General features: G+C 44.5%; 1 protein-coding gene across 1 annotated transcript; it reads right to left on the bottom strand.

The window, feature by feature from the left end:
• Positions 1 to 8,880: 8,880 nt before the first annotated feature.
• Positions 8,881 to 17,845, bottom strand: egf (epidermal growth factor). The gene is given in 14 exon segments (XM_071395330.1): positions 8,881 to 8,977; positions 13,906 to 14,070; positions 14,500 to 14,616; positions 15,218 to 15,407; positions 15,554 to 15,629; positions 15,766 to 15,970; positions 15,972 to 16,052; positions 16,054 to 16,066; positions 16,189 to 16,233; positions 16,236 to 16,307; positions 16,471 to 16,715; positions 16,821 to 16,925; positions 17,332 to 17,480; positions 17,738 to 17,845. Coding segments are annotated over 14 exon segments (1,668 nt in total).
• Positions 17,846 to 19,005: the final 1,160 nt, after the last annotated feature.

Genomic DNA, 19,005 nt, shown 5'->3' on the forward strand with positions numbered 1-19,005 from the left:
CCTCCGTTTCTCCCTCGCTCTCTGTGTCTCTCCCTCCCTCTCTCTCCCTCCCTCTCTCTGTCTCTCCTTTATCTCGCTCTCTCTCTCCCTCTCTGTCTCTCCCTCCCTCTCTGTCGCTCCCTTCCTCTCTCAGGTGGATAATCTCCTCATCCCTTGATCCCTCATTTTAAATTCCCAACAGCTGAAGCGAAAATGGGACTGGACACACACACTGAATGAAGTAGTAGCAGTAGTAGTCTTAGTAGTAGTAATGGCAGTAGTAGTAGTAGTAGCAGTGGTATCAGTAGTAGCAACAGCAGTAGCAGTAGAAGCAGTATTTGCAGTAGTAGTAGTAGTAGTATTAGTAGCAGTAGTAATAGTAGCAGCAGTACTATGGTCTGCCGGGTGGCGCAGTGGTCTAGGGCACTGCATCGCAGTGCTAGCTGCGCCACCAGAGTCTCTGGGTTCGCGCCCAGGCTGGGCTGGGTTCGCGCCCAGGCTCTGTCGCAGCCGGCCGCAACCGGGAGATCCGTGGGGCGACGCACAATTGGCATAGCGTCGTCCGGGTTAGGGAGGGTTTGGCCGGTAGGGATATCCTTGTCTCAGTATGTAAAAAATGTAATAAAATGTATGCACTCTACTGTAAGTCGCTCTGGATAAGAGCGTCTGCTAAATGACTAAAATGTAAAAATATAAATGCAGTAGCAGCAGTAGTATCAGTAGTAGTAGTAGCATTATTTGGAGTAGTAGTATCAGTAATAGTAGTAGTAGAAGTAGTAGTAGTAGTAGAAGCAGTAGTACTAGTATTAGTAGTCATAGTAGTAGTCATAGCAGTATTAGTAGTAGTATTATTATTATTTAGTAGTCATAGTAGTAGTAGTAGTAGTGGTAGTAGCAGTAGCAGCATCACTGGTAGTAGTAGTAGTAGCAGCAGCAGTAGTGGTAGTAGTATTAGTAGCAGTAGCAGTAGTAGTAGTGGCAGCATCAGTGGTAGTAGTAGTAGCAGTAGTAGCAGTAGTAGTATAAGTAGCAGGAGTAGCAGTGTTAGTAGTAGTTGTAGTTGTAGCAGTATTAGTAGAAGTAGCATCAGTAGTAGTAGTAGAAGCAGTAGTAGTAGACATAGCAGTATTAGTAGTATTAGTATTATTTAGTAGTAGAAGTAGTAGCAGTAGCAGTAGTAGCAGCAGCAGTAGCAGTAGTGGTAGTAGTATTAGTAGCAGTATCAGTAGTAGTAGTGGCAGCATCAGTGGTAGTAGTAGTAGCAGTATTATTAGTAGTAGCAGTAGTAGTAACATTAGTAGTAAAATTAGTAGTAGCAGTAGTAGCAGTAGTGGTGGTCATATTAGTTGTCATAGCACTATTAGTAGTGTTAGTAGTAGTAGTAGTACTAGCAGCAGTAGTAGTAGTAGTAGCAGTAGTAGTAGTAGTAGCAGTAGCAGAAGTAGTAATAGTAGTAGTAGCAGTAGTAGTAGTAGCAGTAGCAGAAGTAATACTACTAGTAGTAGCAGTAGCAGAAGTAGTAATAGTAATAGTAGCAGTAGTAGTAGTAGTAGTAGCCCTTGGTAATGGTAAACACAGTTCACATCATCAATCCCTCTGCCCCTCCCTCTCTATTGGACTCCCTCTACCCTCTTGTAGAGGGAGTAGTAGTAGTAGTAGTAGTAGCAGTAGTAGTAGTAGTAGCAGTAGTTGTAGCAGTAGTAGTAGTCATATTAGTTGTCAGCAGTATTAGTAGTAGTAGCAGTAGTAGCTATAGTAGCTGTAGTACTAGTAGCGGTAGTAGCAGTAGTAGTAGTAATAGTAGTAGTAGTAGCAGCAGTAGTAGTAGTAGTACCAGTAGTTGTAGCAGTATTAGTAGTCATATTAGTTTTCAGCAGTATTAGTAGTAGTAGCAGTAGTAGCAGTAGTAGCAGTAGTAGCAGTAGTAGCTGTAGTACTAGTAGCAGTAGTAGTAGTAATAGTAGTAGCAGTAGCAGTAGCAGTAGCAGTAGTAGTTGTAGCAGTAGTAGTAGTCATATTAGTTATCAGCAGTAGTAGCAGTAGTAGTAGTAGCAGTAGTAGCAGTAGTAGCAGTAGCATTTGTAGCAGTAGCAGTAATTGTAGCTCAACACAGGTCATGTATTCATTAGATTAAATATGTATCCCTCATGGTCAAACAACTAGCACCTCATCATCAAACAAATACAATTTCTTTAAACACAAAAGTTTAGATGGTGAGTATATAAAAACATCCTTGAAAATGAGAGGTTAACATTGTGAGAGAAAACGCCTTTTACTTACCATTGACTCTATTGCCCCTAATACAAAATAAATTGACACGGGTCCAATTTCATCTTTATTTCACGGCCGATCTACCACTATTTTAGAGTAGAGGGCCAAAAAGGCTACAATGGAGGGCAATATATAGATGTGTTCCCTTGCCAGGAAATCAATATCGATGTGGCCTCTAATAGTTTTTGAAGGGAAGTATTTTGTTTCCCCCTATCAGCTCGAAACAAAGAAGCGACGGTGGCCCTCCACTAACCACCCCCAGTGAGGCTTGAGAGAAAGGCGGGTGCATCGGGCACCAAAGTTGCCAGAGTGTTACAGATAGAATCATTTGGTCCCTTGACGGGAAAGCATCGTCGCTGGAGCACAACAGTCTTTACCTGGGTGAGGTGAGAGGCAGGGAAAGAGAGAGAAAGATATTGCCAGACGGGCAGGCAGGCAGGCAGGCAGGCAGGCAGGCAGGCAGGCAGGCAGGCAGGCAGGCAGGCAGGCAGGCAGACAGACAGACAGACAGACAGACAGACAGACAGACAGACAGACAGACAGACAGACAGACAGACAGACAGACAGACAGACAGACAGACAGACAGACAGACAGACAGACAGACAGACAGACAGACAGACAGACAGACAGACAGACAGACAGACAGACAGACAGACAGACAGACAGACAGATAGATAGATAGATAGATAGATAGATAGAGAGATAGAGAGATAGATAGAGAGAGAGAGAGAGACAAGCAGACAGACAAACAGAGAGATGATCTGTTATTCTTGAATTGTAGCCAGAGAGGCTCATGCAATCCATGAGGTATTCCATGAAATAATCACCAATAGCCTTTCTCGAAAAGGTTATTTAGAAGTTTCACAATGACTGTTCAAAGAAGTCACTGCCATTGGTTCTCTCCTCGTTGTTAGCTCTTCTTATTGCTAGAGGCATTAGTCTGATAAGGGTCATCTCCCCCCAAGGCTTTTGAACTATTCTTCTTTTAACATCTTACTCTTAGCCATAGTTGGAGTGCTTGTGGTATGATCTTGAGATGCTGGTACATGCTTTTCCTTTTTAAAGAACTAAGGTCAGGTAGTATGGTTGTTTTCATTGATTATTGACTACTGACTTTGTATTACATTTTTTTTGCACTGAGACAAACCCATATCACACTTGGATTGAAATTGTATTTTCTGGTACTGTTGAAAAGATATCCGTCTCTCCATCAGACAATTTTTTATGGATATAAGTATTTGATCACCCACAAAAATACACAAGCACTGACCCATATGTACGCTTTAACAGGTCAGTCCAGTTAAATGGAGAATGTGTATGATGAACAACAAAAATACAGCAAAACAGAATAGAAAAGGAAACCAGTTGTTATCAAGTTCTTGAAGAAGATCACACTCACTGTCAATTTTATTTATTTTATTTATTTAACCTTTATTTAACCAGGTAGGCAAATTGAGAACACGTTCTCATTTACAATTGCGACCTGGCCAAGATAAAGCAAAGCAGTTCGACACATACAACAACACATAGTTACACATGGAGTAAAACAAACATATAGTCAATAATACAGTGAAAAAAAAAAATAAGTCTATATACAATGTGAGCAAGTGAGGTGAGATAAGGTAGGTGAAGGCAAACAAATATATGTATAAATAAATAAAAATATAAAAGGCCATGGAGGCGAAGTGAGTACAACACAGCAAGTAAAATAAAAACTAAAAAAAACAATGGAATGGTTGGTTTGCAGTGGAAGAAAGTGCAAAGTAGAGACAGAAATAATGGGGTGCAAAGGAGCAAAATAAATTAATAAATAAATACAGTAGGTAAAGAGGTAGTTGTTTGGGCTAAATTGTAGATGGGTTATATACAGGTGCAGTAATCTATGAGCTGCTCTGACAGCTGGTGCTTAAAGCTAGTGAGGGAGATAGGTGTTTCCAGTTTCAGAGATTTTTGTAGTTCGTTCCAGTCATTGGCAGCAGAGAACTGGAAGGAGAGGCGTCCAAAGGAAGAATTGGTTTTGGGGGTGACTAGAGAGATATACCTGCTGGAGCGCGTGCTACAGGTAGGTGCTGCTATGGTGACCAGCGAGCTGAGATAAGGGGGGACTTTACCTAGCAGGGTCTTGTAGATGACCTGGAACCAGTGGGTTTGGCGACGAGTATGAAGCGAGGGCCAGCCAACGAGAGTGTACAGGTCGCAGTGGTGGGTAGTATATGGGGCTTTGGTGACAAAACGGATGGCACTGTGATAGACTGCATCCAATTTATTGAGTAGGGTTTTGGAGGCTATTTTGTAAATGACATCACCGAAGTCGAGGATTGGTAGGATGGTCAGTTTTACAAGGGTATGTTTGGCAGCATGAGTAAAGGATGCTTTGTTGCGGAATAGGAAGCCAATTCTAGATTTGACTTTGGATTGGAGATGTTTGATGTGAGTCTGGAAGGAGAGTTTACAGTCTAACCAGACACCTAGGTATTTGTAGGTGTCCACATATTCTAAGTCAGAGCCGTCCAAAGTAGTGATGTTGGACAGGCGGGCAGGAGCAGGCAGCGATCGGTTGAAGAGCATGCATTTGGTTTTACTTGTATTTAAGAGCAGTTGGAGGCCACGGAAGGAGAGTTGTATGGCATTGAAGCTCGCCTGGAGGGTTGTTAACACAGTGTCAAAAGAAGGGCCAGAAGTATACAGAATAGTGTCGTCTGCGTAGAGGTGGATCAGAGAATCACCAGCAGCAAGAGCGACATCATTGATGTAAACAGAGAAGAGAGTCGGTCCAAGAATTGAACCCTGTGGCACCCCCATAGAGACTGCCAGAGGCCCGGACAACAGACCCTCCGATTTGACACACTGAACTCGATCAGAGAAGTAGTTGGTGAACCAGGCGAGGCAATCATTAGAGAAACCAAGGCTGTCGAGTCTGCCAATGAGGATGTGGTGATTGACAGAGTCAAAGGCCTTGGCCAGGTCAATGAATACGGCTGCACAGTATTGTTTCCTATCGATGGCGGTTACGATATCGTTTATGACCTTGAGCGTGGCTGAGGTGCACCCATGACCAGCTCTGAAACCAGATTGCATTGCGGAGAAGGTGTGGTGGGATTCGAAATGGTCGGTAATCTGTTTGTTGACTTGGCTTTCGAAGACCTTAGAAAGGCAGGGTAGGATAGATATAGGTCTGTAGCAGTTAGGGTCAAGGGTGTCCCCCCCTTTGAAGAGGGGGATAACCGCAGCTGCTTTCCAATCTTTGGGGATCTCAGACGACACGAAAGAGAGGTTGAAGAGGCTAGTAATAGGGGTGGCAACAATTTCAGCAGATAGTTTTAGAAAGAAAGGGTCCAGATTATCTAGCCCGGCTGATTTGTAAGGGTCCAGATTTTGCAGCTCATTTAGAACATCAGCTGACTGTATTTGGGAGAAAGAGAAATGGGGAAGGCTTGGGCGAGTAGCAGAGGGGAGGGCAGTGCTGTTGTCCGGGGTGGGGGTAGCCAGGTGGAAAGCATGGCCAGCCGTAGAAAAATGCTTATTGAAATTCTCAATTATAGTGGATTTGTCGGTGGTGACAGTGTTTCCTATCTTCAGAGCGGTTGGAAGCTGGGAGGAGGTGTTCTTATTCTCCATGGACTTTACGGTGTCCCAGAACTTTTTTGAATTTGTGTTGCAGGAAGCAAATTTCTGCTTGAAATAGCTAGCCTTGGCTGTTCTAACTGCCTGTGTATATTGGTTTCTGGCTTCCCTGAAAAGTTGCATATCACGGGGGCTGTTCGATGCTAATGCAGAACGCCATAGGATGTTTTTCTGTTGGTTAAGGGCAGTCAGGTCAGGAGAGAACCAAGGGCTATATCTGTTCCTGGTTCTAAATTTCTTGAATGGGGCATGCTTATTCAAGATGGTGAGGAAGGCATTTTTAAAAAATGACCAGGCATCCTCTACTGACGGGATGAGATCAATATCCTTCCAGGATACCCCGGCCAGGTCGATTAGAAAGGCCTGCTCGCTGAAGTGTTTCAGGGAGCGTTTGACAGTGATGAGTGGAGGTCGTTTGACCGCTGACCCATTACGGATGCAGGCAATGAGGCAGTGATCGCTGAGATCTTGGTTGAAAACAGCAGAGGTGTATTTGGAGGGCAAGTTTGTTAGGATGATATCTATGAGGGTACCCGTGTTTACGGAATTGGGGTGGTACCTGGTAGGTTCATTTATAATTTGTGTGAGATTGAGGGCATCAAGCTTAGATTGTAGGGTGGCTGGGGTGTTGAGCATGTTCAAATTTAGGTCGCCTAGCAGCACGAGCTCTGAAGATAGATGGGGGGCAATCAGTTCACATATAGTGTCCAGAGCACAGCTGGGGGCAGAGGGTGGTCTATAGCAGGCAGCAACGGTGAGAGACTTGTTTTTAGAGAGGTGGATTTTTAAAAGTAGAAGTTCAAATTGTTTGGGAACAGACCTGGATAGTATAACAGAACTCTGCAGGCAGTCTTTGCAGTAGATTGCAACACCGCCCCCTTTGGCCGTTCTATCTTGTCTGAAAATCTTGTAATTGGGGATGAAAATGTCTGAATTTTTGGTGGTCTTTCTAAGCCAGGATTCAGACACGGCTAAAACATCCGGGTTGGCAGAGTGTGCTAAAGCAGTGAACAAAACAAACTTAGGGAGGAGGCTTCTAATGTTAACATGCATGAAGCCAAGGCTATTACGGTTACAGAAGTCATCAAAAGAGAGCGCCTGGGGAATAGGAGTGGAGCCAGGTACTGCAGGGCCTGGATTCACCTCTACATCACCAGAGGAACAGAGGAGGAGTAGGATAAGGGTACGGCTAAAAGCTATGAGAATTGGTCGCCTAGAGCTACTAGAGCAGAGAGTAAAAGGAGGTTTCTGGGGGCGATAAAATAGTTTAAAGGAATAATGTACAGACAAAGGTATGGTAGGATGTGAATACAGTGGAGGTAAACCTAGGTATTGAGTGATGATGAGAGAGATATTGTCTCTAGAAACATCATTGAAACCAGGTGATGTCATCGCATATGTGGGTGGTGGAACTGAGAGGTTGGATATGGTATAGAGAGCAGGGCTAGAGTCTCTACAGTGAAATAAGCCAATAAACACTAACCAGAACAGCAATGGACAAGGCATATTTACATTAAGGAGAGGCATGCTAATCGAGTGATCAATAAGGGTCCAGTGAGTAGAGGTTGGTTGGGGTCGTGGCGATCCAGACAGCTGGCCGGGTATATGGCTATCGGTAGCAGCATAGGATGGAGGTCTGTTTGTAGATACCTCGTGCGTTTCCGTCGGTAGGTTAGTGGGGTTCCGTGTAGTGGGGTTCCGTGTGGTAGAGGGGATCAATCCAAATTGGCAAAATAGATATAGTGACCCAAGGAAAAAATAAAATAAATAAATAATAATAATAATAATAGTTGTCCAATATACTTGTTCAAATAGCAGCCGATAAGACAGCTAACGATTAGCGGGCCTCAGATGAGCGTTCAGGTAACGTCGGGACGGAGGTGCCAGTTGGATAAATCCCTCGGGCAGATAACGTCGGCAGTCAGTCGCGGCAGTCAGTCGTGAAGGCCCGGTGGGTTCCGTATCTGCAGCAGCAACAAAAGAAACGGGTCCGGATGGTGATGGAACTCCTCAGCTGGCTAGCTCCAGGATGATTAGAGTTTGCTCCGGGGTCGACGTAAGCCAATAGTCACACGGTTTGCAGCTAGCTAGCTGCGAAATCAAAGTACAAGTGTCCAGAGCCTGCGGCTGGAATCCGGGGAAACTGAGAGAGAAAAAAAAAAAAAAAAAAAAAAAAAAAGAGTCCCGGAATAATAACTTGACCAGGTATAGACAAAGTCATATTGAAGCAGTGAAAAAGCAGAAATCAGTAGCATAACAAGTCTCCACTTTCCTTCTCTACTATTAGTAGCGTTCTACACCAGTACTCACAGATAGTGTGTCTCTATGGTTACGTACCAAATGGCACGGTCTACAAAGTGCTCCCTACATAGCCCTATGGGCCCTGGTCTAAAGTAGTGCACTACATAGGAAGTGGGGTGCTATTTGGGATGCATTCTCTTTCTTCTTTTTTTATTCAGACACCCCCAGCATCTCCAATGGAACCTTCCAGACAAAACAATGTTGTTTTCATGGCCTACTTGTAAAGCCTACTACTAGTAGGCTTTACAAGTAGGCCATCATTGTAAATAAGAATTTGTTCTTAACTGACTTGCCTAGTTAAATAATAAAAAAATACATTTATAAAGCCAAGCTCATCTCAGTCCAGAGCTTTGCTTCACTATACAGGAATTGTAAGGTATTTACAAAGAAATATCATAGTAAAATCATAATGACATAGTTATAACCTATGAATGACATGTTTTTGTTTGATTGGGAATCCTTAAAACAAGCATGTGTGATGGTACCTGTTTCGGAGGAGCAAGAGGGACTAACAGCTCTTCTTGGACAGCTCATGACGTGAATGACCTTTCCATCGCCACCATGTTCCAAAACAACATAGAACTAAAACAGAAGGGATAACCGTTGGGGGGCACAGTAAAGTAACATACTACTAGTGCATGGTCAAACTTTCTGCCGCTGACCAACACCGCCTTTTGTGATTGGTCAGTATACGTAAGTCACCATTAACTGGGTTCAAACTTACCCATTGCGAGTTGGGCACTTGTGCTTGTCTTGCTCATGTCATCCACAGAGGGGTGCTCCCGAAATAATCTCCTGGACCTGAAATCACAGTATGAATCAAATTACATTTTATTTGTCACATGCGCCGAATACAACAGGTGTAGGTAGACCTTACAGTGAAATGCTTACTACAAGCCCTTAACCAACAATGCAGTTTTAAGAAAATTCCCCCAAAATTAAGAGATAAGAATATGGATGGACATCAGAAATAGAGGAAGGACTAAGAACAAACAAGAGAGACCTATTGTAAAGTAGACTGTGTCTGTAAAATGTGTGTAAGATGTATAAATTGAAGGTAAAAGCAGAAGTGTTTATTAGTTTACTACAATTGGGGGATCGGCGGTAGGGTTTGCGGGGAATAATAATAAAGGTATATTCTTTAAAAAAGTATGTATGTCTATATAGGTATGTGTATGTATATATGTGTATATGTATGCATGCGTGTATGGATATATATATTTACCAAAAAAACATGGGGGATTGGAAATGATGCAGACAATTACATTGGAAGCAACATTCTTTCCGCAATATTAAGCTGATCCACCCCTTAAAAAATAGAAAAAAGATAAAAGAAAGAGATAAGAATAACAAATAATTAAAGAGCAGCATTAAATAACAATAGCAGGGCTATATACAAGGGGTACCGGTACAGAGTCAATTTGTCAATGTGCGGGGGGCATCGGTGTCGAGGTATTTGAGGTATTTATGTACATGTAGGTAGAGGTATTAAAGTGGCTATGCATAGATAATAACAGAGAGTAGCAGCAGCGTGGGGGGGGGCAATGCAAATAGTCTGGGTAGCCATGGCAGGAAGCTTGGCCCCGGTGATGTACAAGACCGTACAAACTACCCTCTGTAGTGCCTTGCAGTCGGAGGCCGAGCAGTTGCCATACCAGGCAGTGATGCAACCAGTCAGGTTGCTCTCGATTGTGCAGCTGAAGAACCTTTTGAGGATCTGAGGACTCATGCCAAATCTCCTGAGGGGGAATAGGTTTTGTCATGCCCTCTTCACGACTGTCTTGGTGTGCTTGAACCATGTTAGTTTGTTGGTGATATGGACACCAAGGAACTTGAAGCTCTCAACCTGCTCCACTACAGCCCCGTCGATGAGAATGGGGGCGTGCTCGGTCCTCCTTGCCCTGTAGTCCACAATCATCTCCTTTGTCTTGATCACGTTGAGGAAGAGGTTGATGTCCTGGCATCACACGGTCAGGTCTCTGACCTCCTCCCTATAGGCTGTATCATCGTTGTCGGTGATCAGGCCTACCACTGTTGTGTCATCGGAAAATGTAATGATGGTGTTGGAGTCGTGCCTGGCCGTGCAGTCATGAGTGAACAGGGAGTACAGGAGGGAACTGAGCACGCACCCCTGAGGGGCCTCCGTGTTGAGGATCAGCGTGGCGGATGTGTTGTCACCTACCCTTACCACCTGGGGGCGGCCCGTCAAGATGTCCAGGATCCAGTTGCAGAGGGAGGTGTTCAGTCTCAGGGTCCTTAGCTTAGTGATGAGCTTTGAGGGCACTATGGTGTTGAACGCTGAGCTGTAGTCAATGAATAGCATTCTCACATAGGTGTTCCTTTTGTCCAGGTGGGAAAGGGCAGTGTGGAGTGCAATAGAGATTGCATCGTCTGTGGATCTGTTGGTGCGGTATGCAAATTGGAGTTGGTCTAGGGTTTCTGGGATAATGGTGTTGAGGTGAGCCATGACCAGCCTTTTAAAGCATTTCATAGCTACAGATGTGAGTGCTACGGGTCGGTAGTCATTTAGGCAGGTTACCTTAGTGTTCTTGGGCACAGGGACAATGATGGTCTGCTTGAAACATGTTGGTATTACAGACTCAGACAGGGAGAGGTTGAAAATGTCAATGAAGACACTTGCCAGTTGGTCAGCGCATCCTCGGAGTACACGTCCTGGTAATCCGTCTCGAAGCAAGTATAGAAGTTATGTTGCTCATCTGGTAGGCTTGTGTCACTGGGCAGCTCTTGGCTGTGCTTCCTTTTGTAGCCTGTAATAGTTTGCAAGCTCTGCCACATCCGACGAGCGTCGGAGCCAGTGTAGTACCATTCAATCTTCGTCCTGTTCTAACGCTTTGTTCGTCGGAGGGCATAGCAGGATTTCTTCTAAGCTTCCGGGTTAGAGTCCAGCTCCTTGAAAGCAGCATCTCTACCCTTTAGCTCAGTGCCAATGTTGCCTGTAATCCATGGCTTCTGGTTGGGGTATGTACGTACAATCACTGTGAGAACTACATCCTCGATGCACTTATTGGTAAATCCAGTGACTGATGTGGTGTACTCCTCAATGCCATTGGAAGAATCCCGGAACATATTCCAGTCTGTGCTAGCAAAACAGTCCTGTAGTTTAGCATCTGCTTCATCTGACCACTTTTTTATAGACCGAGTCACTGGTGCTTCCTGCTTTAATTTTTGTTGTCAGCAGTAATCAGGAGGATAGAGTTATGGTCAGATTTGCCAATTGGAGGGCGAGGAAGAGCTTTGTACGCGTCTCTGTGTGTAGAGTAAAGGTGGTCTAGAATTTGTTTCCCTCTGGTTGCATATTTAACATGCTGATAGAAATTAGGGACAACTGATTTAAGTTTTCCTGCATCAAAGTCCCTGGCCACTAGGAGCGTTGCCTCTGGATGAGCGTTTTCCTGTTTGCTTATGGCGGTATACAGCTCATTGAGTGCAGTTTTACTGCCAGCATTGGTCTGTGGTGGTATGTAGACAGCTACGAAAAATACAGATGAAAACTCTCTAGGTAGATAGTGTGGTCTACAGCTCTTGATGAGATTCCTCAGGCGAGCAAAACCCTGAGACTTCCTTCGTGCACCAGCTATTGTTTACAAATATGCATAGGTCTCCGCCCCGTGTCTTACCAGAGGCTGTTGTTCTGTCCTGCTGATAGAGTGTATAACCCGCCAGCTGTATGCTCTTAATGTTGTCCTTCAGCCACGAGTCTGTATATCATTGTGTCCTATGTCATATGTGTCAAATCATTCTGGTAGACAAAGAATAGAGTAACATGTGATCCATCTGTCCATAATGCATTATAAACATGATTTATATAGGCTGCTGTTAGCGACCATGAGCTGTTAACAAGCATAGAATGATATAAGATACTTCCCTTCACATCATAATGTTGACACCCATTGCAACATTGTGAGTCTCAATCACAGGTCAAAGGTCAAGGGAATGGCGTTATGTTCAGTTCTCTTCAATACATTTCACATGACAACTCCAACACCAGTGTCACTACGGATATAAGCTGTGTAAATACTGTCATGTAAATATGGATGCTCCTATCTATGTAAATGGTGACCTGGGAATCCTGACTGGTGGTATCATTTTGATATCATTTTGACAGACCATATCAGTTCCACAGTAAAACCTGTCCCCACGGCCTACAGCCTCCCTAGATAATATTACATGCAAACAGACATGACTCAAAGGAAAAGATGGTGAAAACAACATTTTACAGTAAATTAAGTATGTTTTTACAGTGGATAGAGTAAGTGGCTTTATTACTTTTACAATTGTGTATGTTTGATCTATGTGACCTGTCCTTCCACCTGGAGAAGAGAGGTGTGTGTATGTGTGTGTGTGTATGTTTGAAAGTAAACTACATTTTCAGCAGATGTGAAGAAAGAGACAGGCAGAGAGAGAGTGAGTGTGTGACTGTGACTGTGACTGTGTGTGTGTGAGTGTCCCCAAACACTTGTATGTGTGGGGTGCATCAGTTAGAAAAACTAAACCGCAAGAGTATGTCTGCACATGCAGCCAAGTGCGAAAGGCAATTTGGGGGAAGAACTATTACCTATTGTCAACTGTGCAGAGATTGAACTGGGTTATAGCTCAGTGGGTCCATCTTGAGGCAGAGAAATTACCTATTTTCGTGTGTAATTGCTGTAGAACAAGCTAAACCAAGCATGTCATTGAAAGCGTGCCTCTTCCACCAGGAAGCCAAACGAAAACACCCTCGAAAAGGCCTTGCTTTGTGAGTCAGAAGAACCGCAGAGCCACCGCTGTGTCTCTCTAAGCCACCAAAACATCTGTCAAGAGAATCAGCCATTTAACTCAGATAGGGGAGTGTGTGTGTGTGTGTGTGTGTGTGTGTGTGTGTGTGTGTGTGTGTGTGTGTGTGTGTGTGTGTGTGTGTGTGTGTGTGTGTGTGTGTGTGTGTGTGTGTGTGTGTGTGTGTGTGTGTGTGTGTGGAATCAAATGGACGGGAATATAGAGTTTATGTATGCTACTGGCACCTCAGCAAAAGCCACTATTTGTTACATGTGATTAGCTTAATTCTTGTTTTTTCCCTGCTGTTGTGCCTTCACCTATATTACACGTACCATGACAAGGTGCGTTTGATGGACACCTCTGCATGTTTCTACAAAGGGATTGGATACTTGTCGTGGTGTTAACCCCACGAAGGGTCCACGTATTTAATCTGTTTTTTAGATGCTTCCATCTGAAAAGATTTGATGCATCACGTTTATACGTTTACACACACACAAAGACACACACACATCATCACCACCACCACCTCCATCACCACCACCATCACCACCATCGCCACGACCACCACCATCACCAAGATACATAAAGAAAGCTAGCATACGTGGTAAGGACTATAGCCTGTAAGTACATTGGTTTTTATTACACTGATGGTTACTGTGGTATAAGACCCACCTTATGTAAAGTGTGACCAAACCAACAAACCCCCTTCATCCCATCTCCTTTTCCCCTCTCTTCTTCCTCTCTCTCCTCTTTCCCCTTCAACCCATTACACTCTCACCTTCATCCCCATTCCCCCGTCCCCCTGTCCCCCCGTTCCCCTCTCACCTCCGTTCCCCTTTCACCTTCATCCCCCATTTCCCCGTTCCCCTCTCACCCCCGTCCTCCCCTTCCCCTCTCACCCTCGTTCCCCTCTCACCCCGTTCCTCCAGCCTCCCGCCCCCCCATTCCCCTCGCACCTGTAGCAGTAGTTGACGCAGGCAGTGATGGAGAGTAGTGGAATGAGGACCAGCATGCCCAGGGCGATGGCCATGTTCCTCCTCTTCTCCTGTTTGGCCTGCTGCAGCTCCCACCACTCCTGATAACTGAACTGACAGCGCTCGCACATGTAGCCAGAGACACAGCTGGGATCACCACGCACAAAACTCACTGTTAGTATAGATCACACAGTTTCACCTACTTGTGTAAACATAACACAACTTCTGAAAACAAGAAGCTCAAAACCAGTGTTGGCTGATTTATGAGAGAATTCTACTGAGGACGTCCTGTATATCTTGCAGATCCATGCAGATTTGAACTTTAGAATCATAAGTATTACTGTTTTACCCTACAGCTCACGTTGTTGCCATAGCTACCAAGGAAAGGCTTTACACATGGAACAATAGTGCCACCTACTGCCATTGTCTAGACTGGCTTACTTGAAAATCCCTATCCAGAAACAATATTCAACCCCAACTCCAAGGCACTGTATCTGAGTTAGTGTAATAAAAACAGCATTTTTGGCCCCTTAATGTTGTAGAATAGTCAGTCAACAATAGTGTTGATCCATGTACAAGGAGGTAGATAGGGGGACTTGGTTGCAGGTGTAGGACTCTATCTCTGCGAAGTAAAAGCAGACTCCCTCATAGAGACAGTAAGTATCATGAGATGAGGGGCAGCTCTCCACTTGTGTTGGTGTTCAGCCACTGGTTGGTGTTGTCAATATGGCTACTGGTGGTCACAAACAAGGACGTAGTTGTCATACTCTGCAAACACGCAGAGGGATGGAGAGTGGAGAAAGAGAGGGAGCAAGAGAGACAGAGAGAACTAGAGAGAGGGAGAGAGAGAGAGACAAAGATAACTAGAGAGAGACAGAGAGACGGAGAGAGAGAGAGAGAGACAGAGATAACTAGAGAGAGACAGAGAGACGGGGAGAGATAGAGAGAGAGAGAGAGGGAGAGAGAGAGAGACAGAGAGACAGAGCAACAGATAGATAGAGAGAGAGAGAGAGACAGAGAGAGAGAGAGCGAGACAGAGCAACAGATAAATAGAGAGGGAGAGAGATAGAGAGACAGAGAGAGAGGGGGGAGAGAAAGAAAGACAGAGAGACGAAGGAGACACAACAAAAGAGGAGAGAAAAATGGGATTATGGTGATAAAAAAAAAACTTAAAGCAGAAATTGAACATAATTGTCTTTCTAGAGATTGTTGCCGTAGTAATGTTTGTTATGATACTTACTGTATGTAGTGCTGCACCTTCCCACTGTAGCCAGTTTGACACTTGCAGCGCTACCCCATAGTATTCATGCATTCAGCTCGCTTGTCACATTTGTGTGTTCTCATTTTACACTCGTCAATATCTAGATGGGTAGTGAAAACGACATGAAAATTATGAAATGATGAAACGCATATCCACCGGCTGTGTTGACACACGGAGCTCTGGCTACTACACGGGGCCTTCCCCAACATGCACTCATCAAGGTCTAGAAACACAACACACAACGTTACACATCAACAAGTACAACCTGACACTTACCTTTTCCCCTTTTCCAGTTCAGGAATTATCCTGAATAGGAATCGATTGGAAATCAAAAAGAGTTCATAGATACACACACATGCATGCAATCACCCACACACAGCTCTCTATCCCCAGTGAAGCCTTCCAGGCAGTGGCAGGTGGGGTTGCCTCCAGCCAGCAGACATTAGTCATCCTGGTCTGTAAGTGCAAGGATGTTGCCAACCCTTTTTCAAAAGACCAGTTTCACTGGGACTATAATATGTACAGTATCTGGACAAAATCAGAGTGGCAGCCATTTTGTGCCCGTATGTAATCCCCAGTATTGTTGTTACAGAGGTGTGGTTTTTATCTGACACCATCTTTTCAGGGAAGAGTGTGGGCTCACTCCCTTTGTCCATGTTGTCCTCTGCCTCCTCCCCATCAGAGGAGAGAACAGGCATGAAGAGCGGCATGCTCTCATCATTCAATGTTTGGTTTTTCAGAGAGAACTGGTCTGCAGAATCACGATCTCCAGAATCTGTAGGAAAAAGCATGAGCAGAGCAAACTTATCTCTTAATTAATACCAAATGCCTGCTCTCACACACCTGCGCACAGCTCTGATTTTGATAGACAAACATTTGCTCCTGTGGAAATTAAAATGTAAAAAAAAAGTTATAAATACAACTTAGGTCAAAGACTGTGATAAAGCTAACATAGGTATTTAACAATATGGAGTCTCTCTCTCTCACTCTGTCTCTCTTGCCACCTGGCTTGGCAAGTGGGTAAACCACCACTATGGATGTGAGTTGGAACGCTCTGGGTTCATCCTGGTCCGCTTGTAAACGCTCAGGAGCAGCTGCTGCTTCCAGTCCGTGACCCACAACCCGGACCAACCAGAAGAGACGATGGAATTAGAATAAGAATATGTAGATTTAGCTATTATAGCCAATAACTTTTTGAATGTGTGTGCGTGTTTGTGTGTGCATGCTTGTGTGTGTGCATGCGTGTGTGTATCTGTGTACTGTATGTGTGCATATTTGTGTGTGTGTGTGTTCCACAGAAGCCTCATCTACATTGTTCTCTGTCAGGACTCGTCGGTTGGAGCCATACAGGGATGCCGTCTCCATTACACCACTCTTGCTATCATATCAGTGCAGCCTGTCTTCAGTGAAGTCAATGGTCAGACCACTAGGGGACAACAAGTCAGCGCCAGCGATGACCGAATGGTCACTTCCTTCCAAAGACGCACTCTGCACCACAGGCCTGGTACCCATATCGGTTCAGAACAACGTCCTAAAAAAACAAAACAGAAATGATAACTCAGCCTTCCAAAATTAACAGGCAGAGGACTACGTGTAGCAAAAATACTGACAAAGAAATATATTGAAAATATTGTACTTGGCTAAAGGATGAACGGCAATTCCCCTTGGTTTCTGTATCCCATTGCTAATAACGTTCTCTCTGTTGATGCCATCGAAAGTGCTGCGATCTAAAGTTGAGAGGCTGAAAGACAGAATACAAAAGTAATGTCCTAGGCCTAGGCTAAAAACAATATTAATAAAACAGTAGATATAAATGGAGTAGAATGAATGGAATAAAACAAACCACGCATAATATAATTAATAGTTTAAACTTCAAATAGTTCAGTGTGAATGTGAATGTCAAGGTAATTGTGTGTTTTAAATTCTGATAATAGCATTGGCCCCAGTACTGAACCCTAGGGTACACTACCAACCGTCGGTCAGTCCAGTAGGGCTTGGCCCCAGTACTGAACCCTAGGGTACACTACCAACCCTTGGTCAGTCCAGTAGAGCTTGGCCCCAGTACTGAACCCTAGGGTACACTACCAACCGTCGGTCAGTCCAGTAGAGCTTGGCCCCTGTACTGAACCCTGGGGTACACCACCCACCCTCAGTCAGTCCAGTAGAGCTTGCAGTTGACACAGTCCACAGCCAGGCCCTTTGGTGAGTCCAACCCCTCAGTGAGCAGAACTTCCCAGGACCCGCAGTCCAAATCAGCCCGGTCAATCTGCCTCAGTACCGTACTGGCAAAGTACACCTAGGAAAAGACACACATTTTATTATTTTTATCATAATGCCTCGTAAGCATCATTGCCTGACATGGACCAAACAGTTTCACTTCCTCATCATCAACAGTCCTACAGTAACCAGTTATGACATATAGGTGGCAGCAGATCTGAATACAGCTGACCCAAAGTGCTCCATAGTCAATAAAGAGCAGTCAAGTGATTTTGCACTGCAGTTTTGAAGTTGTAAAACTGACTTCACTGTAGTCTATTTCTACCATTTCCTTACTTTGTTTTGTACAGGATCATAGTCCAGAGCTAGCACTATTGCCCTCGGCTCCTCCACAAGGCTGTAGTCACCACTCCCATCCAGATGACCACATCTACTGTCTACCATTTTGGCAGCAGATAAGGCAGAGATGCTGGAACATATTAATAAGTGATGACAAATAAAAACAAGAAGGCAAACATAAATATTTTCCCATGTGTGTGTAGGCTTGCACATGTGTGTAATGTGTGAGTGCCTGCGTGTGTTGATATATTTATTGTGTGTGTACATGTACGTTTATCCGTGGCAGCATATGTGGTGTGTGTGAGTGTGTAGGAGTGGGGACTTACCAGTGGCTGTGCAGCGTTTGCCGTCTTGGTGGAGCTGGCACACAGGCAGAGTGATTAACCCTCCACTCAGTAACAATGATTAACCCTCCACTCAGTAACAGCAATAAACCCTCCACTCATTAACAGCAATAAACCCTCCACCCAGTAAAAGCAATTAACCCTCCACTCAGTAACAATGATTAACCCTCCACTCAGTAACAGCAGTAAACCCTCCACTCATTAACAGCAATAAACCCTCCACTCATTAACAGCAATAAAACCTCCACTCAGTAACAGCAATAAACCCTCCACTCAGTAACAGCAATAAACCCTCCACTCAGTAACAGCAGTAAACCCTCCACTCAGTAACAGCAGTAAACCCTCCACTCAGCAACAGCAATAAACCCTCCACTCAGTAACAGCAGTAAACCCTCCACTCAGTAACAGCAATAAACCCTCCACTCAGTAACAGCAGTAAACCCTCCACTCAGTAACAGCAATAAACCCTCCACTCAGTAACAGCAATAAACCCTCCACTCAGTAACAGCAATAAACCCTCCACTCAGTAACAGCAATAAACCCTCCACTCAGTAACAGCAATAAACCCTCCACTCAATAACAGCAATAAACCCTCCACCCAGTAACACTGATTAACCCTCCACTCAGTAACAGCAATAAACCCTCCACCCAGTAACACTGATTAACCCTCCACTCAGTAACTGCAATAAACCCTCCACTCAGTAACACTGATTAACCCTCCACTCAGTAACAGCAATTAACCCTCCGCTCAGTGTAAGAGGTGCGTAAATGGCTGCAGGGAAGTCAGGCGCAGTGAATAACCTTCTATTCAGTAAAAGCAATAAACCCTCCACTCAGTAACTGTCACGCCCTGATCTGTTTCACCCGTCTTTGTGATTGTCTCCACACACCTCCAGGGTTCACCCGTTTTCCCCATTAGGC

The sequence above is a fragment of the Salvelinus alpinus genome, chromosome 4 (assembly GCF_045679555.1).
Source record: "Salvelinus alpinus chromosome 4, SLU_Salpinus.1, whole genome shotgun sequence".
Classification (NCBI taxonomy): Eukaryota; Metazoa; Chordata; class Actinopteri; order Salmoniformes; family Salmonidae; genus Salvelinus; species Salvelinus alpinus.